The sequence below is a fragment of the Cherax quadricarinatus genome, chromosome 40 (assembly GCF_038502225.1).
Source record: "Cherax quadricarinatus isolate ZL_2023a chromosome 40, ASM3850222v1, whole genome shotgun sequence".
Classification (NCBI taxonomy): Eukaryota; Metazoa; Arthropoda; class Malacostraca; order Decapoda; family Parastacidae; genus Cherax; species Cherax quadricarinatus.
Window position 1 is genome coordinate 21,839,422 of NC_091331.1, and position 26,346 is coordinate 21,865,767.

The 26,346-nt window shown below is 42.7% G+C and overlaps 1 protein-coding gene across 1 annotated transcript in view; it reads right to left on the reverse strand.

Moving 5' to 3' along the window:
- Positions 1-26,346, reverse strand: part of LOC128687182 (mucin-12-like) — a 46,052-nt gene that overhangs the window by 5,376 nt on the left and 14,330 nt on the right. The window contains exons 3-8 of the mRNA XM_070092572.1: positions 26,161-26,315; positions 15,678-15,819; positions 12,178-12,384; positions 8,990-9,022; positions 4,270-4,391; positions 3,018-3,567 (exon numbers count right to left, since the gene is read on the reverse strand). Coding sequence (XP_069948673.1) covers positions 3,018-3,567; positions 4,270-4,391; positions 8,990-9,022; positions 12,178-12,384; positions 15,678-15,819; positions 26,161-26,271 — 1,165 coding nt within the window. The 5' untranslated portion in view covers positions 26,272-26,315. The remainder of the gene's footprint in view (positions 1-3,017; positions 3,568-4,269; positions 4,392-8,989; positions 9,023-12,177; positions 12,385-15,677; positions 15,820-26,160; positions 26,316-26,346) is intronic.

Consider the following 26,346-nt stretch of genomic DNA (forward strand, 5'->3'; position numbering starts at 1 on the left):
AACAGGAATAATGAAAAAGCCAGGATGAGCGCATGGTTTACCCAAAGGTGCAGGGAGGCAAAAACCAAGTGTGCTAGGGAATGGAAGAAATATAGAAGGCAAAGGACCCAGGAGAATAAGGAGAACAGTCGTAGAGCCAGAAACGAATATGCACAGATAAGAAGGGAGGCCCAAAGACAATATGAAAATGACATAGCAGCGAAAGCCAAATCTGACCCGAAACTGTTGTACAGCCACATGAGGAGGAAAACAACAGTCAAGGACCAGGTAATCAGGCTAAGGAAGGAAGGAGGAGAGACAACAAGAAATGACCGTGAAGTATGTGAGGAACTCAACAAGAGATTCAAAGAAGTGTTCACAGAGGAGACAGAAGGGACTCCAGAAAGATGGAGAGGTGGGGCACACCACCAAGTGCTGGACACAGTGCACACAACCGAGGAAGAAGTGAAGAGGCTTCTGAGTGAGCTAGATACCTCAAAGGCAATGGGGCCAGATAACATCTCCCCATGGGTATTGAGAGAGGGAGCAGAGGCGCTATGTGTACCCCTAACAACAATATTCAATACATCTATCGAAACAGGGAGATTGCCTGAGGCATGGAAGACAGCAAATGTAGTCCCAGTCTTTAAAAAAGGAGACAGACATGAAGCATTAAACTACAGACCAGTGTCACTGACATGTATAGTATGCAAAATCATGGAGAAGATTATCAGGAGAAGAGTGGTGGAACACCTAGAAAGGAACGATCTCATCAACAGCAGCCAACATGGTTTCAGGGACGGGAAATCCTGTGTCACAAACCTACTGGAGTTCTATGACATGGTGACAGCAGTAAGACAAGAGAGAGAGGGGTGGGTGGATTGCATTTTCTTGGACTGCAAGAAGGCGTTTGACACAGTTCCACACAAGAGATTGGTGCAAAAACTGGAGGACCAAGCAGGGATAACAGGGAAGGCACTACAATGGATCAGGGAATACTTGTCAGGAAGACAGCAGCGAGTCATGGTACGTGGCGAGGTGTCAGAGTGGGCACCTGTGACCAGCGGGGTCCCGCAGTGGTCAGTCCTAGGACCAGTGCTGTTTCTGGTATTTGTGAACGACATGACGGAAGGAATAGACTCTGAGGTGTCCCTGTTTGCAGATGACATGAAGTTGATGAGAAGAATTCACTCGATCGAAGACCAGGCAGAACTACAAAGGGATCTGGACAGGCTGCAGACCTGGTCCAGCAATTGGCTCCTGGAGTTCAATCCCACCAAGTGCAAAGTCATGAAGATTGGGGAAGGGCAAAGAAGGCCGCAGACGGAGTACAGTCTAGGGGGTCAGAGACTACAAACCTCACTCAAGGAAAAAGATCTTGGGGTGAGTATAATACCAGGCACATCTCCTGAAGCGCACATCAACCAAATAACTGCTGCAGCATATGGGCGCCTAGCAAACCTCAGAACAGCATTCCGACATCTTAATAAGGAATCATTCAGGACCCTGTACACCGTGTACGTTAGGCCCATATTGGAGTATGCGGCACCAGTTTGGAACCCACACCTAGCCAAGCACGTGAAGAAACTAGAGAAAGTGCAAAGGTTTGCAACAAGAATAGTCCCAGAGCTAAGAGGTATGTCCTACGAGGAGAGGTTAAGGGAAATCAACCTGACGACACTGGAGGACAGGAGAGATAGGGGGGACATGATAACGACATACAAAATACTGAGAGGAATTGACAAGGTGGACAAAGACAGGATGTTCCAGAGATTGGACACAGTAACAAGGGGACACAGTTGGAAGCTGAAGACACAGATGAATCACAGGGATGTTAGGAAGTATTTCTTCAGCCACAGAGTAGTCAGTAAGTGGAATAGTTTGGGAAGCGATGTAGTGGAGGCAGGATCCATACATAGCTTTAAGCAGAGGTATGATAAAGCTCACGGCTCAGGGAGAGTGACCTAGTAGCGATCAGTGAAGAGGCGGGGCCAGGAGCTCGGACTCGACCCCCGCAACCTCAACTAGGTGAGTACATACGCACACACTCACACACACACACACACACACACACACACACACACACACACACACACACACACACACACACACACACACACACATACACTCACACACACACACACACACACACATATATATATATATATATACTACAGGCCAACACAAACACACTCACACACACACACAAACACACACACACACACACACACACACACACACACACACACACACACACACACACAGTAAGACACGAGAGAGAGGGATGGGTTGATTGCATTTTCCTTGACTGCAGGAAGGCCTTCGATACAGTTCCACACAAGAGATTAGTGCAGAAGCTGGAGGATCAGGCACATATAACATGAAGGGCACTGCAATGGATCAGAGAGTACCTGACAGGGATGCAACAACGAGTCATGGTACGTGATGAGGTATCACAGTGGGCGCCTATGACGAGCGGGGTCCCATAGGGGTCAGTCCTAGGATCAGTGCTATTTTTGGTGTATGTGAATGACATAATGGAAGGGGCAGATTCATAAGTGTCCCTGTTCGCAGATGATGTGAAGTTAATAAGGAGAATTAAATCAAATGAGGATCAGGCAAGATTGCAAAGAGACCTGGACAGGCTGGACACGTGGTCCATCTCTGTGTTCTTGCTCTTACCCTCTGTGGGCACCCAGCTCTCTTGCAGTGCTCCTCTTTCTTAGTATTTGACTTACTCCTCCTCCTTACTACCTCCCCACTACTACTTCCTTCTACTCCACTACTACTACTACTACCTCCTGTCTATATATACTTTCTCTACTCTCCTTTCGTTAGTGTGACTTTGTAAATGGTCCAAGTCGGACCCAAACGTCGTCGTAAGCTCCTCTGTTCTAAGTGCGGTTTATTTGTGCATACGTATAAAACTGTTCTCGATTCTTGTTAAAATTTTATTATAGCTGAAGGTATTTTTCCACCAAGTGAAAATCTTTGCTTGCACTATAAAATAATATTAATATCTGAAGCCGGTGACTTACCTCGTGTTGCATTATATGATGGGCTTGTTGGTGTCTTCCTCATCGTTACGTACTGCCTTTCTGTAGGAGATGATTGCTCGGTGGTTGATGAAGATGCAGGGGTTCTTTCAGTGGACAACAGAAAGTGTGTTGCTGTCATGGTCGGCGGCAGCGGTGTTGTGGTGTACGAGGATGGTGTTACTGTTGTAGTAGACGATGTCGCCGAGGCTTTTTCAGAGGTTGTGATTGTTGCTGTAAAGAGAGTTGAATTTGCGGTATCTACTGCTGTAAATATTGTTGTATCAAAGGTGGCTGTTGTTGTTGAGGTAGTGGTACTTGAGGTGGCTTTCCGTGTATCCACACACCGTATCCTGTACTCCACATCGTTATCAAGATATAGGCCCAGCGAGAGTTCTGTAAATTTTAAGGTTTGGTATTTCCACATTTGGCAGAAAAGTTGGATGGTATTTGAGGACTTAATGATGGTAGTGGCGGAGGATTGAAGGGGAGTCACCTCAACCACACGCCCCGGCTTGTGGCACCTCACTGTCAACCATTCTCCAATACATCCCTGAAGAAAAAATAATTATGGTGTTTTTACGAACATTCAGGAATGTAATGTATTATGTGCGTGTTTACGCACAGTTTTTCTGGGAGAAATTAGAGAAGAAACAAGAGTAGCACACACGCTATATAGGTTGTCATTTTTTAAGTGAAGTAGTAGTAGGAGGGAATGTTGCACAAGTGACTTATTCTTCAATTTGTCGGTTTTCTACCTACCTGGAGGATATTCCGGGGATCAACGCCCCCGCGGCCCGGTCCACGACCAGGCGTACCGGTGGATCAGGGCATGATCAACCAGGCTGTTACTGCTGGCCGCACGTAGTCCAACGTACGACAACAGACCGGCTGATCGCGTGAGCTAGATATACAGTTATCACTTGTGCTTGGCCTTAATAAATTACATTTCAAAGTCATGTTTTTTGTTACCACCTGTCCTAGAATTAACCACTATCATGGTCTTACTAAAGAACACAATCGAGATTACCAACAGAGACTCCGCCGTAATTGATGAATAAGGAATCAGGCCTTTACCATTCTTTGCGCTGAATGACCCACACAGGGTTAGCGTTTTGCGAAATAGTTTACCAAAAACCCGCAAACGTTACCATTCAATTTCAGTACTTCATCTCTACTCAAGAATGGCTTAACTGCACACACTAGCGTAACTCATCTACCCAGATGTTAACTCACTTGCCTCGGTGTCGCTTACCTGCAGGTGTATGAGGCTGGAGTTAGGTGCAGTGGAGTACTTGGCTCCTGGATAAGGTTGGTCCAGTACTTCCAGGTCTTGTGTCTCGTAAGTGGTGAGCCTCGCGAGACACTCAGGTCCTCCTACCATGCAAACAAGATTAACACACACACACACACACACACACACACACACACACACACACACACACACATACACAAACTGACAACAGGGCCTGAATGTTTCAGAGATGGGACACAGGAACAGGTTGACAGTAAGGGCAATTGAAAACTCATATGAACTATAAGGATGTTAAGCAGTATTTCATCAGTTTTAGAGTTGTCAGGAAATGGAACAATCTGGAGAGTGAAGTAGTGGAGGAAGGATCCATGCATAGCCTTAAGAAGAGGTACGATTAAGCTCTTGGAGCAGGAAAAAAGTGGACCATCAGTGTTGGGAGGGTTTGTGGAGATATGATGGTTGGAGTTAAACACACTTGTGGATGGTAACACTTATATTAGCAGAGTGTGAAAGGGGAGCCCAGCCTCGCTCTGTTGCCTTGTCGTAGACCTATGGGTGTAGTGAGGAGGAGACCGGGAGCACAGCGCTCACATGCGGCATCACGTGACATCACACAAGCTAGTCACTGAGCCTAGCAAGGGGTCAACTATGTAAAACATATGGATGGTACTATGATACTCAGATAACATATACAAATACAGGGGATCAGCAATTATCCTGACAGCTCGATCATGTTACGTATGTCGTCTCGACATACAATACTATGCTGTAGGCTGAACAGGCAGGTGGCTCTGGGCTGATTCTATACAATAGCAAAGACATATGTAACTTAGAACTAATGGATGGGATCGTAATGGGTGGTATCATAATACATTACGAATTATAAGAACAAATCATAGTATAATAAAGGATGGAATTGATCTATTGATCTGTATTCTTGCACTCTACGGACTCTGAGGAAAAATATATATTTATAAAGTTAAAAGTAATTAACAGCAAAGACAGATCTGGTGTGCACAGATGATTACTGCTAAATTCTCAGAATTCGGAGGGAATGTGAACACAAATTTTTTTTTATTTAAAAACTGATCAGCTAATAACAAAACACACAGTTGACAACTTCATTCATCTTGAACATCTAATTATATAGGCTATGTACATTTAAACCCAGCTCTGTGAGGGTAAGATTTACATATGCAGAATGGTTATCGTCTTTGGGAGGATCGAATTCCTTTGCAATGGCTAACACATGCCTTAACTGAGGGAGATTTGAACAAGTATCTACAAAAGATATTTGGGGGTTTCTCATTACTTGTTGAGTACACAAAGAATAACGACATTCAGGATGATCATCTGAGTGTTAGAGGTAGAAGGTACAGAGTCATGAGGATTGTCAGCATCTGTCACATTAGTCTGGGTTGAAATATCCTCAGCATCATATACTAACTTCATATGATCTAAATGCGATTCTTTATACTGACCAGTACTAATTTCTCTAACCTTATACTTATTGCCATTGATATGTTCAACTACTCGATAAGGACCAACAAACTTTTGATTGAGCTTAGGCATTGCGGATGTTTTGTTGAAGTTAGTCAGCATTACTCTCAAACCCACTTTAACTTTGGTTGGCTTAGCATGGCTATTAGTTACTCTTGTAAATTCCGCTCTTGACTTGCGAAGTGTTCCATCGTATCCCACTTGAACCTGGTACTAGACCCATCTATATACCTGCATACAGAATGCCTCATTCCCAAGTTGCTGTCCCAGAAGAATTGATCAACCAAATGCTTGATGATGGAGTTATTGCACCTAGCAATTCACCCTGTAATGTGCCCTTGATCCTAGTACCTATGAAGGACGGTACTTGGCGCCCAGTGATTGACTTTGGGAAGTTAAATGCAAAAACTATACTCACTTCCTGTACTTGGTGATCTTTTATGTAACATTGGAAATAACAAAGTCTTTTCGACCCTGGACTTGTTACAAGGGTTTTGGCAAGTCCCTCTTCACGAGGACAGCCAAGAGCTAACTGCATTCTCCACTCCTACAGGTCATTATCACTTCCTCCATATGGCCTTTGGGTTGTGATCTTCCCCTATCACATTCTCAAGGCTCATGACTAATATCTTTAGAAGTCTCATAGGTAATGATGCACTTATGGTGTACTTAGATGACGTAATCGTTATGTCTGAAGACGTGGATACACATTTGAAAAGACTTGATATAGTACTTGGTAACCTTGAAGAAGCCAATTTAAAGATCAAGCTGTCTAAATGTAAATTTTTCAGATCAGAAATTAAGTTTCTGGGTCACGTAGTCACTCCTAGAGGGGTTACGACCGACCAAAGTAAAGTAACTGCAGTACTAAATTTTCCATCTCTCAAAACTGCTGATGCCATAAGCTCAGACTGCCTTGAGTGCTCAGCTTATCCCTGCAATGTCTGCTAGTTCAAGTAGTAGTTTCTCCACAGGGGATGCCTTGCCGGAAAATGATTACTTGAAACTAGTAATGCCATCTCTTGTTGATGTCACCTGCCATCTGCAGATGAGGTCAAGCATTTGTTGACTCTGTTGAACAAACGTCGTAATGCCATTCCCTTACCAGGTGAGATGGGTATAATGAACTTATTATCCCACCGCTGCCACCATTTGTTGGGAGGGTTCGTGGAGATATGATGGTTGGAGATAAACACACTTGTGGATGGTAACACTTATATTAGCAGTGTGTGAAAGGGGAGCCCAGCCTTCCCGTGTTGCCTTGTCATAGAACTATGGGTGTAGTGAGGAGGAGACCGCAGCGCTCACATGCGGCATCACGTGACTTCACACAGGCTAGTCACTGAGCCTAGCAATGGGTCAACTATGTAAAACATATGGATGGTACTATGATACTCAGATAACATATACATATACAGGGGATCAGCAACTATGCTGACATCAGTACCATCAGTACTATCAGCACCATCAGCACTGTCAGTACCATCAGTACCATCAGCACCATTAGCACAATCAGTACTATCAGTACTATCAGCACCATCAGCACCATCCGTATCATCAGCACCATCAGCACCATCAGTACCATCAGAAACATCAGTACCATCAGTACCATCAGCACCATCAGTATCATCAGCACCATCAGCACCATCAGCACCATCAGTACCATCAGTACCATCAGCACTATCAGTACCATCAGTACCATCAGTACCATCAGCACCATTAGCACCATCAGTACCATCAGTACAATCAGTACCATCAGTACCATCAGCACCATCAGCACCATCAGTACCATCAGTACCATCAGCACTATCAGTACCATCAGTACCATCAGTACCATCAGCACCATTAGCACCATCAGTACCATCAGTACAATCAGTACCATCAGTACCATCAGCACCATCAGTACCATCAGCACCATCAGTACCATCAGTACCATCAGTACCATCAGTACCATCAGTACCATCAGCACCATCAGTACCATCAGTACCATCAGCACCATCAGTACGATCAGTACCATCAGTACCATCAGCACCATCAGTACCATCAGTACCATCAGCACCATCAGTACCATCAGCACCATCAGTACCATCTGTACCATCAGCACCATCAGTACCATCAGTACCATCAGCACCATCAGTACTATCAGTACCATCAGCACCATCAGCACCATCAGTACCATCAGTACGATCAGTACGATCAGTACCATCAGCACCATCAGTACCATCAGTACCATCAGCACCATCAGCACCATCAGTACCATCAGCACCATCAGTACCATCTGTACCATCAGCACCATCAGTACCATCACTAACACGACGCTCCACTCAACACTGGCCAAGAATCTTCCTATTTGTAATTTAAAAGATTTATGTTATCAAGATATGAATTACGAAGATACAGTATATAAATATGTCAATTTTAGACATTTTCACATCATCCAACATACTAACAATGATTACAAGTCAATTATAATGGCGGAGCTTGAAAGATTAACTGAGGAGAAGTGTTTGTATTTATATGAAGATTAAAGAAAAAACATAATACGCTCGTTGCAACAAATTCACATTTTTAATATTTACTCTAGAAGGGTTATTATGAAGTTTTATGTAAGTTTATTTGGTCTTCCTTATACTCTCCAGTTTGTCTTCAACTTTTTATAAAGGAGGAAAGAACATTTGCATATTTAAGGTGTAGCTGGGCGGTGCAGATGAAATCTAACATTGTCTCAGTGTATTTTCTCGTTAGTATGAGCAATACAGCCAGCCAGCCAGCAGCCAGCCAGCAGCCAGCCAGCAGCCAGCCAGCAGCCAGCAGCCAGCAGCCAGCAGGCAGCCAGCCAGCAAGCAGCCAGCCAGCAGGCAGCCAGCAGCCAGCCAGCAAGCAGCCAGCCAGCAGCCAGCCAGCAGCCAGCCAGTCAGCCAGCCAGCCAGCCAGCCAGCAGCCAGTCAGCAGCCAGCCAGCCAGCCAGCCAGCCAGCAGCCAGCCAGCCAGCCAGCCAGCCAGCCAGCCAGCAGCCAGCCAGCCAGCAGCCAGCCAGAAGCGTTAGTGCAAACACTTCTACACGCAATTACAACATTTAATACCCCGTGACTGCTGCTAAGGATGGAGGTCCACAGATTTGGCTTATGAAATCGGAATGTTTCCCCAGATCATGTCAGAAGGATCGTATTCTTAAATATTCAATTTAATCATGTTAATAACAAAACTCGTTTAAACTTACCTCCGCATGTCAGCGTTTCATTGACGGACGTATCTGGAAAATTATTATGATTTAAGTAACTTTATTTGAAGTAGATGGTGGTAATGGTGGTTGTGAGTGGTAATAATAGTGGTGGTGAGGGGTAGTAATGGTGGTAAGTGGCAGCAATTGTGTTTGTAGGTGATAATAATGGTGGCGGCGGGTTGCATCAATGATGGTGGTGAATGGTAGTGTGATGGTGGTGGGTAATTGTAACAATGGTGGTGAGTGGAGGTAATGGGGATAGTGGGGTGTATCAATAGTATTGGCGACTGGTAGTAATAGTGATGGAAGGTGGTAATAATGACGGGGCGGATTGTAGTAATGGTAAAGGTGGGTGGCAGTAACGGGGAGTGCGGATTGCAGTAATGATGGTGGTGAACGGTAATAATGGTTCACGAGTGGTAGTTATGGTGGTGACAGTAACAGTAGTATATGATGGTAGTGGTTTGTAGTAATGGTGGTGGGTCGTAGTAACGGTGGTGATACATAATAACATAAGTAAGAAGGAACACTGCAGCAGGCCTAAAGGCCCATGTAAGGTTAGTCCAAGTCTCCAACCGCTTTAGACGATGACCCAACCTAGTCAAGTCCGGTCACATCCACTTAAGGAAAGAGCACGGCATCAGACCTATTGGCACAAGCTAGTCAGGTCCAACTCACACCCACCCACACCCACTCATATATTTATCTAGCCCATTTTTAAAACTACACAACGTTTTAGCTTCTATGCCAGTAAATAAATAACAAAAAGGCACAATACCGTGACTGGAACGATACACAAATAACCCGCACATAAAAGAGAGAAGCTTACGACGACGTTTCGGTCCGACTTGGACCATTGACAAAGTCAATGGTCCAAGGGTTATTTGTGTATTCTATGCCAGTACTCGGGAGTTTGTTTCACTTGTCCACAACTTTATTACCAAACCAGTGCTTTCTTATATCCTTGAATCCGAAATTTTCCAACTTAAAACCATTGCTGCGAGTCCTGTTTTAGCTAGATATTTTTAGCACGCTATTTACATCCCCTTTATTTATTCCTGTTTTTCATTTATACACCTCAGTCATTTTCCCCCTAATTTTACGGCCTTCGAGAATGCAGATTCAGGGCCTCAGTCTATCCTCATAGGGAAGATTTCTGATACATGGGATCAACTTTGTCATCCTCTGTACGTTTTCCAGTGAATTTATATTCATTCTATAATACGGTGACCAGAACTGTGCAACATACTCTAAATGAGGCCTAACCAAAGATATACAGAGTTGAAGAACAGCCTGAAGACTCCTGTTATTTATGCTTCTTGATATGAAGCCAAGGATTCTGTTCGCTTTACTGCGAATACTTATGCACTGTTGTCTTGGTTTTAGATTACTACTAACCAAAACTCCCAAATCCTTTTCGTAATCAGTAATATTAGGATCTACATTGTATAGTTTATATGTGGCATGGTTATTTTCCTGTTCAATGTTTAGAACTTTGCATTTGTCTATATCAAACTGCATCTGCCACTTCTCCGACCACTGCATCAGTCTATTCAAATCTTCCTGGAGTGCTCTAATGTCCTCGTCAGAATGAATTGGACGGCCTATTTTGGTGTCATCGGCAAACTTGCTTATGTCGCTATTTATTCCCTCATCTATGTCGTTTATGTAGATTGTGAACAACTTTGACCCCCGTGGAACACCGATCGTGACGCTTACCCACTCTGATTTCTCCCCATTTACACAAATTCTCTCCTGCCTATCTGTCAACCATGCCTCTAGCCAGGAAAAAATTTCTCCTCATATTTCGTGTGCCTTAATTTTCCTCAATAGACTCTGATGTGGAACTCTATCAGAAGCCTTACTGAAGTCCATGTACACAATATCATATTCATTACCATGATCTACCTCCTCAAATACCTTGGTGAAAAAAAAATTAATAAATTTGGGCAAGAACGCCTGAATTAATCAATTTATGTCTTTCAAAATGGCTACAAATTGCCTTGGGAATTATTGATTCCATGAATTTTCCCACTATGGAGGTTAAGTTTATTGGTCTATAGTTCGAAGCTAAAGAATTGTCACCTGTTTTGAAAACAGGTATCACATTTGTCATTTTCCACTTAGCTGGCACTACTCTAGTTTGTAGTGATATGTTGAAAAGAGTAGCCAAAGACTTGCTAAGCTCCTCTTTACATATCTTTAGAATTTTTGTGTACAGTTCAACAAGGCCTGGGGATTTGTTTATTTGTCTAAGGACCCATGTCATTTGTGACACTAATCGTGCACAGTTTATTATCGTCCTGTTCTACATAATTTATTATTTCTGGAATATCGCTAGTATCTTCCTGTGCAAAAACTGAGAGAAAGTAAATGTTAAAAATCTACACACTTCCTTATCACTGTTGGTGAGATGACCCGAGCAACTTTTTAGTGGGCCTATCTTGTCCTTGATCTTACTTCTGTATACCTGAAAGAATCCTTTTGGGTTGGTCTTCGATTTCCTTGTGACTTTAACTTCATAATCACTCTTCGCTTTTCGTATTCCCTTTTTTATTTCTCTCTTTAACTGAATATATTGATTTCTTATCTGCCCGTCTCCTCTTTTGATTTGCCTATATATGCCTCTCTTTTGACCAATGAGATGTTTTAATCTATTATTTATTTTATTAGAAGTAGTAGAAGAAGTAAAACGAAATTCGAAAATAAGTAAAAAATGAAGTGCTCCTTGTAACTATTAGTAAATGGGAATAACACACACACACACACACACACACACACACTTCCTTATCACTGGCAGTGGAATAGCCTAGAAAATGACGTAGTGGAGGCAGGAACCATACACAGTTTTAAGACGAGGTTTGATAAAGCTCATGGAGCGGGGAGAGAGAGGGCCTAGTAGCAACCGGTGAAGAGGCGGGGCCAGGAGCTAGGACTCGACCCCTGCAACCACAAATAGGTGAGTACAAATAGGTGAGTACACACACACACACACACACACACACACACACACACACACACACAGAGGTATGATAAAGCTCACGGTTCAGGGAGAGTGACCTAGTAGCGACCAGTGAAGAGGCGGGGCCAGGAGCTAAGACTCGACCCCTGCAACCTCAACTAGGTGAGTACAACTAGGTGAGTACACACACACACACACACACAATAAAAACAAGCCAACATACCCAAGAGAGACGCGCAAGTGCTGGAGGTGTTATCCATGTCACAAGCCTTCAGCTGCCAGTTTTGCGTGACGTTATACACAATGCCACACACCAGGTCGTCCCCAGCCTGATCCGCTCTACGACTCACGGCTGTGCACCTACTATACTCCTGACCCTCGTAGAGGAAGGGAAACCGACACACCACGTTTCTCATCTTGGTCTTGCACGCTGCATTCAGGTTAAACAGAGGTTGGATTTTATGTGATTTTGACTGAATCAGTGGATGATGTGTAATGGGAGTTCATTTAAAAGGAACGGATTACGATGGAGGGGTGGATGAAGAGTTATAGGGATTCTCATAGAGGAGGGGGAGGGCGTATTCTGAAAGTAGGTTGGTCGAATAGTTCTGCTAAATAAAGATGTAACGCTGACAAGTGGTAAACAGCCACTTCATGCAGTAGTTTGTATTGGTACAACCTTTCACTCACGCGTAGACCTTATCAGGAAGACAGTTGTGCCGCCTAAACAGCTAGTTCACTGTGCACTCGCAGCTAATCCTGTGAGCAGTAGCACGAAATTCTGAATTACACAATGGGCCTTTGTCAGACCCCTCTAAGCATTATTACATTCATTGAAAGAAATATTAGTCATTTCACATATCACTTTTACTTCATATAGATAATGTATACAACATAGTATGAAATAGATTCTCAAAAAGAAAAATTTATATCTTGTTACCATAACTGTGTTGCAATCTCCTTTGTAAAAATCGCCCATTCATCTAATCGATGTAAAATGTGGATACAACCTCAAGATTTCAGATATCTTATCAGTAGCAATGAGGTGTTTTGTCATATCCTGTAAAGTTTGCCTGGGTGTGCCTCTGAAATGTTGGATGTTTGGAGACTCTTAAGATAACTTCAGTGTATGGCTCTGTCTGTCTTCACATACTTTCCATTTTATGTCACTGACGTCTCCATACAAACCCTTCTGCCAGAAATTCCTGTAGCCTAGCCTTAGTCTAACAGTAACATCATCTCTCATTCTACTTGACACATTTCGTTACGATGGTTAATGAATCTTCTAGTTCCTATTTGTACTGTTGTACTTTTTTCAAGTTCGTTTGCTAGTTCCTTTCTGAAAGTATTTAGTAAACTTGTTTGAAAAAAAATTTATATTCAACGTTCTCTTTAATTAATGCTTGTTTAGCTAATTAATCACGGAATACATTTAACAAAGCCAAATCGTGGGTAAAAGATTTCACTGTATTAATGGTCTATTTACTCCTCATCCCTGCATGGATAATTGTGGGGGCTCATGTAGAAAGAATGGACTATGGATCTGTAGTGATAAAATGTTATGTGGAAGTAGATATGAAGAATTCATTGTTGAGATAAGAAGTGCACAGAGGAAATGGAAGGTGACTGAGGGATTTGCAGAGCTCTGTGAAAGTCGCTCAACAATGTACATTAAAAAGTATGCCTTCATTTACAACACACAACACCGGCTAAACGTACTAGAAAATCATGAGAGGCTAAAAACAGTGCTATAAATTAGGGACTATTAAATCAAGCACAAAACATATATGCCCCTGCAAATATCACCGAGGTCTCTGGAGACATTGTGGCTATTGTAAAACCCATGCCGAAACCTTAACTGCCGAAACCTATGGAAGAGTATTAAAATGTGTATTAATCAGTGACACATCATAAGCAGCACAGAGAAAGAGAGAAAGAAGATTCCCTAATGTAGGTGTCAGTGGGTGATTTGGTTATGCTCGACTAAAAACCGTCGTGTCAGTTCCTTTGAGAAGGAGCATTCCAAATACTATCGTCCTGCAGTTTCCATCGGGGTCTACAGAACTGTATGTGCCTCGAACAGCCGATCCTACGAGGGCAAGGCAAGCTGTTTCCACTGCTCCACAAACATTAAAAGAATCTTAGTCAGAACTACTGTTCAATTCTAGGATTGTGATAGGGCCCCTCTTTTGTTCCTCATCACTTTTTAATGGTCTCAATTCTAACCCGGGAGCAAGTTAACATTTGTACATGACTTTACAATACTATCCATATTAACTAAAATTTGTGCACTAAAATTAAATTTGCTATGTTTAATGCTAAACTGAAGTTTTGCTGTCATGATTAAGAACATCAGGCTCTGGTGGCCTGGTGGTTAACGCTCTCGCTTCATACGGTGAGGGCCTGGGTTCGATTCCCAGCCAGAGTAGAAACATTGGACGTGTTTCTTTCCACCTGTTGTCTATGTTCCCCATCAGTAAAATGGGTACCTGGGTGTTAGTCGACTGGTGTGGGTCGCATCCTGGGACACTGACCTAAGGAGGCCTGGTCACAGACCGGGCCGCGGGGGCGTTGACCCCCGGAACTCTCTCCAGATAAGGTATTCGACTCTTAACTGTTAGGGCCTGTCATCGGACCCTGGGAGGGAAAAACGTACGAACAAATCTTCCTTCACTTACTGTTACTGTTTATTTATCAGCAAATTAATTCCTGAACGTTTGTTGATTTCAATGGGTGACATCCTGGGGTGGAGGTAGTATGCCATAGCTAGGACAAGCAAGGATGTAGTGAGATCTGAAAAGCATTTTAAATGACCTACTAGATCACGCAGTACTCTTGACTCTAAAAATAAATATGAATTGACGTAAGAAGTGTCCAAAGGAAAAAACCATGCAACTGAGGCAAAACTATTAATATAAACGAAAAACATAATTCCAAACCAAATGAGGCTACAAGACCTAACATATCAACACATTACAGAAAACAGAACCACAACATAAGGAGAGCGACTGAAAAAAAATTAGTACTCCTAAACATATCCAGTAATCAGTCTAATTCAAAGACTTAGTAACACAACGTAGGTGCCAGGGCGGCAGCAACGTCAGCGTCGGCAGCATCGACAGTTGCAGCAGGAGCAGTGGTGGCATTAGTAGCGGTGGCGTCAGCGGCAGAAGAGGGTGTGATAAGCATCAGCAGAAGCGTTAAAAGCATCAGTGGCGGCACTATAAGCAGTGGTGATATCAGCAGTGTTGGCATAAGCCCATGCATCACTGATAAGCCATATCCAGAAGTCTTTCCAAATCAAATTCAGCAAGTTACTACGTAGGCCTTAACCCATTAAATGTAGTTCACATCAAGCCCACAAACCATTCCCAGTCATAGGGTAACAAATCACAGCAAGATTTTGACAAAGGAAAGCAGTTTAGCAAAGCTGATCAAACTTCACCAACGCTGTAAGGTGATCCAGCGCCGGGGAAGAGATGAGACTAGACCTTGTAAAGATGAACTGTATAAAAATGTAAATAATTATATTTTTATACTCTAATAGCACAAACGAACCCATACGGAGAAAATAATACGATAGATGAAAGGAATAATGTATATCTCGGCAATACAAGTGAGCCCTTTTCAATCGTGGTATACCCATGCCAACAACCAATGTTTATTATACTCATGTGTTTAGATATATTGATGTATAAATGTATATATTTCTCATTTACTTACCTTGAAAACATAGGCCTCTGGAATGCATCCAGTATCCATAGGCTTGGCAAGTGAAGGCGATGACAGATGCAGTGGAAGAAGGCAACCAGAAGAGTGCCGTGGGGTCGCTGCATGTCATATTCATCGTCTGATTCGTTGTGCCCTGGAAGAGTACGAAAGGTTATGGCATTTCCTAAGCCATAAAAAATTATCCTATGCACGTTTTAAAATACATTATGGTTCCCTCAGTGATTATAACTCAGTCAATCTAACAGGAAAAATGATTTAACACGTACCTGGAGTTTACCTGGAGAGGGTTTCGGGGGTCAACGCCCCCGCGGCCCGGTCTGAGACCAGGCCTCATGGTGGATCAGGGTCTGATCAACCAGGCTGTTACTGCTGGCCCCACGCTAGCTGACGTACGAACCACAGTCCGGTTGGTCAGGTACTGACTTTAGGTGCCTGTCCAGTGCCTTCTTGAAGACAGCCAGGGGTCTATTGGTAATCCCCCTTATGTATGCTGGGAAGCAATTGAACAGTCTTGGGCCCCGGACACTTATTGTGTTGTCTCTCAGTGTACTCGTGGCGCCCCTGCTTTTCATCGGGGGAATGTTGCATCTCCTGCGAGTCTTTTGCTTTCATAGAGAGTGATTTTCGTGTGCAGGTTTGGTACTAATCCCTCCAGGACTGCTGTCAGTGGATGACCGCTGCCGTCAATGGATGGCTCCTGCTGCAGCTGGTGTCAGTGGATGACTGCTGCTGTTGTCAGTGGATGGCTCCTGCTGCTGCTGTCAGTGGATGACTGCTGCTGCTGTTGTCTGTGGATGACTGTTGCTGTCAGTGGATGGCTCCTGCTGCTGCTGTCAGTGGATGGCTCCTGCTGCTGCTGTCAGTGGATGGCTCCTGCTGCTGCTGTCAGTGGATAGCTCCTGCTGCTGCTGTCAGTGGATGGCTCCTGCTGCTGCTGTCAGTGGATGGCTCCTGCTGCTGCTGTCAGTGGATGGCTCCTGCTGCTGCTGTCAGTGGATGGCTCCTGCTGCTGCTGTCAGTGGATAGCTCCTGCTGCTGCTGTCAGTGGATGGCTCCTGCTGCTGCTGTCAGTGGATAGCTCCTGCTGCTGCTGTCAGTGGATGGCTCCTGCTGCTGCTGTCAGTGGATGGCTCCTGCTGCTGCTGTCAGTGGATGGCTCCTGCTGCTGCTGTCAGTGGATGGCTCCTGCTGCTGCTGTCAGTGGATGGCTCCTGCTGCTGCTGTCAGTGGATGGCTCCTGCTGCTGCTGTCAGTGGATAGCTCCTGCTGCTGCTGTCAGTGGATGGCTCCTGCTGCTGCTGTCAGTGGATGGCTCCTGCTGCTGCTGTCAGTGGATAGCTCCTGCTGCTGCTGTCAGTGGATGGCTCCTGCTGCTGCTGTCAGTGGATGGCTCCTGCTGCTGCTGTCAGTGGATGGCTCCTGCTGCTGCTGTCAGTGGATAGCTCCTGCTGCTGCTGTCAGTGGATGGCTCCTGCTGCTGCTGTCAGTGGATGGCTCCTGCTGCTGCTGTCAGTGGATGGCTCCTGCTGCTGCTGTCAGTGGATAGCTCCTGCTGCTGCTGTCAGTGGATAGCTCCTGCTGCTGCTGTCAGTGGATAGCTCCTGCTGCTGCTGTCAGTGGATGGCTCCTGCTGCTGCTGTCAGTGGATGGCTCCTGCTGCTGCTGTCAGTGGATAGCTCCTGCTGCTGCTGTCAGTGGATGGCTCCTGCTGCTGCTGTCAGTGGATGGCTCCTGCTGCTGCTGTCAGTGGATAGCTCCTGCTGCTGCTGTCAGTGGATGGCTCCTGCTGCTGCTGTCAGTGGATGGCTCCTGCTGCTGCTGTCAGTGGATAGCTCCTGCTGCTGCTGTCAGTGGATGGCTCCTGCTGCTGCTGTCAGTGGATAGCTCCTGCTGCTGCTGTCAGTGGATAGCTCCTGCTGCTGCTGTCAGTGGATGGCTCCTGCTGCTGCTGTCAGTGGATAGCTCCTGCTGCTGCTGTCAGTGGATGGCTCCTGCTGCTGCTGTCAGTGGATAGCTCCTGCTGCTGCTGTCAGTGGATGGCTCCTGCTGCTCCTGTCAGTGGATTGCTGCTGCTGCTGTCAGTGGATGACTGCTGCTGCTGTCAGTGGGTGACACAGCCACAAGTTGAAGCCATGGCAGTGAGTCCTAAAATTCCAGGCCATAGGTTCAAGCCCCATCCGTTCCGTGGCTTCTTCACAATTGTGTTGTTAAGATTTCGTGAATTATTTAACACAAAAATAAATATTAATAATTTTTTTACATTGATGAATACTTAAAGAACATTATATTAAAACTGAGTGTTTTTTTTTTTATCTTTTGGTATTAATTTAAGGGGGCACGTCAGTTCCCCTGTCTTCTAATATGTTGTTTTTCTTCTATAATCTACCTCGTCCATAATTACTATCGCATTTGCTTTGTCTGTTTTCGTAAGGTGAAGTCCAGGATCTTTCCTTAATTCACGGTATAACTTAGCAAATCTTTGAGAACAATTGTGTTGCATAAGTCTGAGCTTTGCTCAGACTTATGCACTTAGGATTCTAGCTAACAAAATTAGGACGGCAGTTATAACCATCTCTGAATCCTGGTTGAATGATACGGTGACTGACGACGAGGTCAAAATAGATGGTTACAATATAAAACGCTTAGATAGGAACAGAAAGGGTGGTGGAGTATGTGCCTACATTAGAAATGACTTAGCTTACAACCCAAGACCTGATTTAAATAACAATAAACTGGAGATCCTATGGTTTGAAGTGCTGCTTCTCAAGACCAAACCCATCTTAGTAGGAACTAGTTACCGCCTTCCTACCCAGGACCAGTTCTTAGAAGACTCTTCCAGAGTATTGTCCGGACTTGAAAACAATTGCGAGACAATAATACTGGGCGACTTCAATATCTGTTATCAGCAGCAAAATAACGGGCTATGCAAAAGGTATAAGCAAATTCTAGGTTTAAATAGTTACACTCAACCAATTAATACACCAACCCGGATCACACAGTTCTCAGCCACCCTAATTGACCACATACTTTGTAACCGCGCTGAGAACATTAGTCAGTCAGGCGTCGTTACCACAGGTCTTAGTGATCATTTCATCATTTACTGCACCAGGAAAATCACTAGGGATAGGATAGGCCTACACAGGACAATAAAAATGAGGTCAACTAGAAACTACAGCAAAGAAACGCTGGTAAATAGGCTACACAATTGTGACTGGACAGAAATAACAAGTTGCACTGACGTAAACGATGCCTGGGAAAAATTCAAAACAATGTTCACTACCATCCTTGATAATATTGCGCCAGTTAAAGAGGTTAGGATTAAACGAAGAACTGAACCCTGGATGACTACTGAGATATTAGATAATATGAAATTCAGAGACCAGCTGCTAAAAAGATTTAAAGCAAACAGACAGGATATTGCAGCACTAAATGAATTCCAAAGGGTGAGGAACAGAGTACAGAGACTTATAAAAGGAGCAAAGGCAAAGCACTATTGCTCAAAAATTGAAGAGTATAAGCATAACCCCAGAAAGCTCTGGCAACAACTAAAACAGTTGGGGTATAGCCATAAGCCAGTAGATAGGTCTAACATAGTACTCACTATCGATAATGAGGTATGCCACGAAACATCTAAGGTGGCAAATTGCTTTAATTCCTACTACACATCTGTTGCATCAACACTAGTAAGTAAACTACCAGCTGCATCAAATACCTTTAACACAGACTCTGATAAGTTTCAAACATACTATACCAATAAAGAGGTAACCCCAAACAGTTGTCAACTAGTAAGTGTATCTCATGACTTTATTCAAAAAGAACTAAGCAGGTTAAACCCAACTAAGAGCACAGGCCCTGATAACATCCCGTCTAAGCTCCTAAAAGACGGTGCTTCTGAACTGTCAATCCCTATTGCTCACATAATAAATCTATCAATCACCACTAATACCGTACCAGAGGGGTTCAAGGAGGCCAGAGTTACTCCTATCTTCAAGAAAAATAGTAGGTCTGATGTCAGCTACTATAGGCCTGTTAGTATACTCAGTATAATATCTAAAATTCTAGAGAGGGCGGTGTACTCTCAAGTAGTTAAGTACCTTAATGACAACAACATTCTCCATAGCTATCAATCGGGCTTTAGAAGATCCTACTCAACCGACACCTCCCTAATTAATCTGATGGATTACCTGAGAACTGAAATGTCAAAGGGGAACCTCATAGGTGTGGTAACCTTAGACCTGCAAAAGGCCTTCGATACTGTCAACCACAATATATTATGTAAAAAACTTCAAGCTATCGGTATAGGTTCTGTAGACTGGTTTAAGTCCTACCTTAGCAACAGGAGACAAATAGTCAAAATCAACAAAACGGAATCAGAACCCCTGCCGATAACATGTGGAGTTCCCCAAGGTAGTATTCTGGGTCCCTTATTATTCTTATGTTATGTCAATGACATGCTTATCAGTGTCAAGTGCAAACTCCTACTGTATGCAGATGACAGTGCTCTGTTAGTGACAGGTAAAGACCCACAAGATATTGCTAATGTTTTAACACTGGAACTGGAGTCCTGCAGCAAATGGTTAGTAGACAACAAACTATCATTTCACCTCGGGAAAACTGAAGCCATTCTCTTTGGCACGAAACATAAACTGAGAAGGGTAAATAATTTTAATGTTCAGTGTAATGGGGAGCCCATCACTTTGGTTTCTTCAGTAAAATATATGGGAATCCCCTTTGACCCATGCATGTCAGGAGAATTCATAGGGAACAGTGTAGTAAAGAAAGCGAATGCCAGACTGAAGTTCCTGTATAGACAAGCACAGTGTCTACCTACTGAGGCTCGCAGGACCCTATGTCTAGCCCTTATACAATGCCATATGGATTACGCTTGCTCTTCATGGTACTCTGCCGTGACAAAAAGAACTGAAAGATAGACTGCAAATCACCCAGAACAAAATCGTAAGATTCATCCTGGGGCTGGGACCAAGAGAACATTTAGGCCAGGATGAATTACAGCAGTTGGATATGCTGAATGTTGAAGACAGAGTAAAACAACTGAAGCTAAATCATGTTTATAAAATTGCTCACAAACAGTGTCCAGAATATCTTGCTGTCAATTTTGTCAAGGTTGGGAACCAAAGCAATCATAGTACTAGGGGGAGAGAGCACAGTCATTGGCCAGGCTTCAAACACCTTTTATTGTACAGCAATAAGGGAATGGAACAGACTACCCGCACATGTCAAAGCCAGTCATAGCATGAACCAGTTAAAGAAGAGTGCCAAAAGGTGTCTGATGAATGTAGCTACAGAAAGAGAGGGGAATGATTTTCTATTTTTTAGCTAACATACGTGTAAATTTTACCTTATTCCTAGTAATGACCCTCGTATTGTAGATAGTCTTAATGACCCTCGTGTAGTAGATAGTCTTTTTAGTATGATAATAAGATGTTATCTTCATTGTAGAATAATAAGAAAATATTATAACCTTTATATTATAATAATAAGGTAAAAGGACCCCAATGGAAATAAGTCACTCTGTCTGACTTTTTTGGGTTATCCTAGGTTCTCTACACATATGCTGCTATGTATGATAATTCTATGTAACTGTATCTGTGTATACCTGAATAAACTTACTTACTTACTTACTTACTATACTTGGAGTATACCTGGAGAGGGTTTCGAGGGTCAACGCCCCTGCGGCCCCCAGGTCTCGTGGTGAATCAGGGTCTGATCAACCAGGCTGTTACTGCTGGCCTTTCCAGTGCCTTCTTGAAGACAGTCATTTTAGTTACAAACACCCAAATGATTAAAAACTGACATATTCTGAGGAGTGGTCGACGACCTAGCGCTAAAGCAGTGTACCCATAAGATTATAATTTTACGTTCTCTTTAGTCCACTAACACTATAGAAAACTTATGCATCACAAGGGTTACTGTTAAAGAACATTTCTTTTATATGTCAAAACTCATAAATAGCGCAATTTCACTCTGAAAAAAAAATTCTCCCAGGTAATATGCTTGGCCGTATATTCCTCGATATCTTGGAAGTCAGTTATTGACCTGTTTATTGAAACGGAACCATTAATAATGAACGGATTGAAAGGATTTTACAAAATGCATTCAGTAATGAATGCTTTACAAACTGGTGAAAGATTTTTCGTAATAGCTCATTTTTTTGGCATTTGTGGGGGCCTAAAGGGTAGACATTATACTAATATAAAAAACTTACAAACATTTTTTGGGGGGATTAGATTTTTAGATTTTGCCACCGAAGTGGCTAGTTTATTGTGCACCCCATATCCATCCTGTGGACGGTAGCGCGAGAGCATATGGATACACAAAAGGCCCAGGAACTAGGCCCCAAAGGGTTAACAGGAATACATATGGATTTATATCTACATATCTATAGTTCACTTATCTGTTGCAAGCAAATTTAGGAAATTTGCTTAGTATATCTGGTATTTTATTTTCATTAATAAGATATCTTGACATGTCACATAGGTTATTATACTGTCTGTCTCTGTATTCCTCAATAAGTGGACAATTAAGCACATAGTGTTCAAGAGAGTGACCATATGCCTGATCACATAATTTACATTTAGTTTGATCATCATCTGTGTGTCTCCCAAACTGCCAGAAGTACTTGTAACCAAGCCTAAGTCTGGCTACTACAACATCAGTCAGTCTGTTCACATTGCAAGTTGCTCCATAAACATACTTATCTACGTTCATGTTATCATAGTGGGTTATAGATCTACTCAGGCTTCTAACTGCATTCCTATAACAATCATTTTCATTATTTGTTTCTCTCCTAATATTATTCCTAATGCTAGACACAGTTATACCAAAGTTATATTCTACATTCTCCTTCTGGGTACTCTTCTTGGCTAACATATCAACTTTATCATGAAGGAGTAATCCAATGTGTGATGGGATCCATAGCAATTGTACATTAATTCCTTTGCCCCTAATTTTTGAGTATCTGTACCTGGCTTCTCCAATGAGAATGTTGTTGGAGTCATTATATGAGTCAAGAGCCTTCAATGATGACATAGAATCAGTAATGATGATAGAGTCAAGATCAGCTAACCTTTTTGGGGGGAGAGATGAAAATAAAGTACATTATAGCATTTACCAGGCCCCGTGGCCTGGCTAGCAAGGTTCTCGCTTTACACTGAGGTGTCCGAGTTCGATTCCCGATGGGGCGGAAACATTTCGACGCGTTTCCTTACACCTATTGTCCTGTTCATCTAGCAAGTAGGTACCTGGGTGTTAGTCGACTGGTGTACGTCGCATCCTACAATAAAGGAATAATAAAGCAATAAAAGAATGGAACAGATTGCCTTCACATGTCAAAGTCAGTTATAGCACGACCAAGTTCACGAGAACCAAAAGGTACCTAATGAATGTAGCCACAGAAAGGAAAGAGAATGATTTTATATTTTTTTTTTTTTGCGTAACACACATGTAAATCTAAATAACTCTGTTTACCTTATTCCTAATATACTGTATATCCTTTATACTATAATAATAAGATATCTCCTACATTGTATCATAATAGGGTATTAAAAGGACCCCAATGGAAATAAGTCACTCTGACTTTTTTGGGTTATCCCAGGTTCTCTACACATATGCTGCTATGTATGATGATCTATGTAACTGTATTTGTGTATACCTGAATAAACTTATTCACCTCAATGGAAAAAAACAGCCCCTCGATAACGCACAGCCTTGGGTTATCCTGGGTGGCTAACCCTCTGAAGTTAAAAATCCGAACAAAATCTTATAAAATCGGTTTAGCATTGTTTTATCAGTATGGAGTGTCTCAAAGACTCTTGGCAGTGCCAGTGCGTGCCCGTTTGCTGCCAAATCCAATTTCTCAGTATATTTTTTTATTAATTTGCTGATCGATCTTAATGAAACTTTACATGACCATGTTTTATGCACCCTTATTCAAACAGTAAAATAAATGAATGAAATCGGACGATATATAACGAAAAATAAAACCTCAAGGTGGCAATCACCCTGAACATCTTTAGACTCCGCGCGTTACGCCCAATGAACGTTCCAGATTTTTTGCGTCTTGGTGAATTTTTTATCGTTTGAACCAACGAACAGATTAGCAAGAACTGAGGTCAGCACTAAAGTAAAGCGGTATGAAGTGCGTGTCTTTTTCGATGAAGGTAGCGGCACAGATGACAGCAAATATTTGTTTCTGTTTGGACTATTAACAAACTGGCATCACCTGCATGAACAGCTGTGCGTCCACTTTACTGCATCTTCTCACCGAAAATGATACTGAACCTCCGTGTTGTTGGTCGAGAAGATTACCTTCTTTATCTTGATGGTCATCCCATAGAAAAGTTCACTTCAAGAAATAGTACTTCTCGTTCAACGAAGATATGGCGTATTATATGTGGTTGGATCTGCTTCATATCCATCAAAAACAATTGTTACTTTCTGGTAACATATATATTTGGAAATTAATTTTTATTTGACAAATACAAGGCAATGATATGACAGATAATTAATTTAATAAGAGATATGACTACCCTTTGCTTTCATAATTATTGCTACACGCTTTGGCATAGAATCGACCAACGTTGAACACATTTTGGCAAGGTCTTCGTGGTGGTACAACGTCCTAATAACAGCAGTTAGCTTCTCCACAGTTGAACAGTCCTGTTTCACGATCCTGCGTTTAGTTATTGCCCATAGATTGTCATTTGGGTTGAGGTCAGGCGAGTTTCCAGGCCAATTAAGAATGCTTTACCCACTCTCATCGATAAATGTCAGAATTTTTCTGGAACTGTGGCATGGAGCAAGGTCCTGCTGGAAGATGCCCTTTCCATCAGGAAAGTTTCCAGGACTGCCTAATATTTGTCACTGTTCATCGTTCCCTCAACAATAACAAGCCATCCAGGGCGTTTAGCAATAAAACTACCCCAAAACATCTTCGGTGGGTGTTTTGGCGCTTGTTGAATGTGTCCGCGTCACTACCACTGTTATGTACCCCATGTACTCCAAAATGTTCCTCATCTGACAATATAAATTTTTTCCATTCATCTGTCGTCTATCCCTTATAAACGAGTGCACACCGCAGCCGTGTTTTTCTTCATAACAGCAGTCAATTATTTCTTTATTGGCTTTCTGGCAGTTCTGCCAACTTCAAGGACCCTTCGTTGAACAATTGAAGAATCAACGTTTACGCCAGTTGAACAGCTGAACAGTTGAAGAATCAACATTTACTCCAGATTTCTCTGTAGATCTTTGCTGGTTTTGCTGGGACCCTTCTTACTATTTTTTATAATAAACTTGTCATCGTGAGGAGTTGTCTTGCATTTTCTTCCTCGACGCAGAACTCCACAATCACCAGTGTCATTAGCTCTCTTCAGAATCCGACCAACAGTTGGCTTAGCTAGGCTCAAATTTTCGGCGATCTGATATTCAAATTAGCATGTTTTTTAAGAGCTACAATACTTGCACATTTCCTAGGTGTAACATTCCTCATGAATTTCAGCAATAATCATGAATTACAGGGGAGAATTTGGCAAAAACCGTATTCACTCACGAAGCACGCCTGCAGGAATAGACTTTGAGAACAACAGCTGTTGTAGCACTGATGAGAGTCTCAGCGTTACACCACAGTTGGACGGTTGCCAGAAGTCGATAGCAAACTCTCTTGAAAAGAAAAGAACCCAAACCACATTTAAGCCGGAAACTAAGACATATTATGAGATAATCCCAAAATTTACTCCTGTCCTAATTAATTTGCACACTAATGTAGTCAACATACATCTTGCAAAAATAATCAAATGTAGTACCATCTTGCTATGACTGGCTGGAGTAGTAAGCGGCCATGAAGGACGTACTTCATTTCTCCCTCGTCCTCTTCTCATCTCTCGGCTTACAACTGAGTGGAAAATCAGTTCGCCTAAAGCTTATGTTTACCTCTTGATCATAATGGCCGGTGCTATTTTGTTTAACATAACGACACAGGGTACAGCAACATCGTGCTAATGTTCCTCAACTAATATCAGTGTACTGACGACAACGGTGAAGAAGATATGTCGCAAAGTAAACTTTTAACAAGGCAACAAATCGCTCTGTGTAGAACCTTATTGATTCATGATGACTTGATTAGGCTCTAAAGAGGTCAAAAAGTTGCATTAGTAAATGCATGTTGTAATATGTGTGAATTTTCTTCACTACACTATCACGGTGATGAATTAAACACAGGGAAGACTGTGGACTGATCTAGGGTTTTGACATATTTGTTGTAGCAAATGTTCCTTAGCCTGACTCTGCTTACTGTGTTTCCTATCTTTACGTAACATAATCTATATCATGCAAACATTCTTTACATAATTATAATAGTAGGATTATCTTCTTTGGAACCGTTTTATACTAAAAGTATTTGGGTAAAGAGTCTATTTTTTTTTAATTTGCTTCGACTTACATTTGCCTCACCACTCACCTCAACAATGATAGTGCCGTTCAGTGACAGGTTCGAAACCCCGAGCAAGCGCGTAATGTTGTAATCGTCCGGCGAGCGTAGCCAGAGCTCCACCTCAGCACCTAGCGTCATATTTACCTTTTGCTTCCAGGTGTATTCCCAGGAGCAATTGGACTCTGTAAGTGACGGTGGTTGTTTGGTGAACTG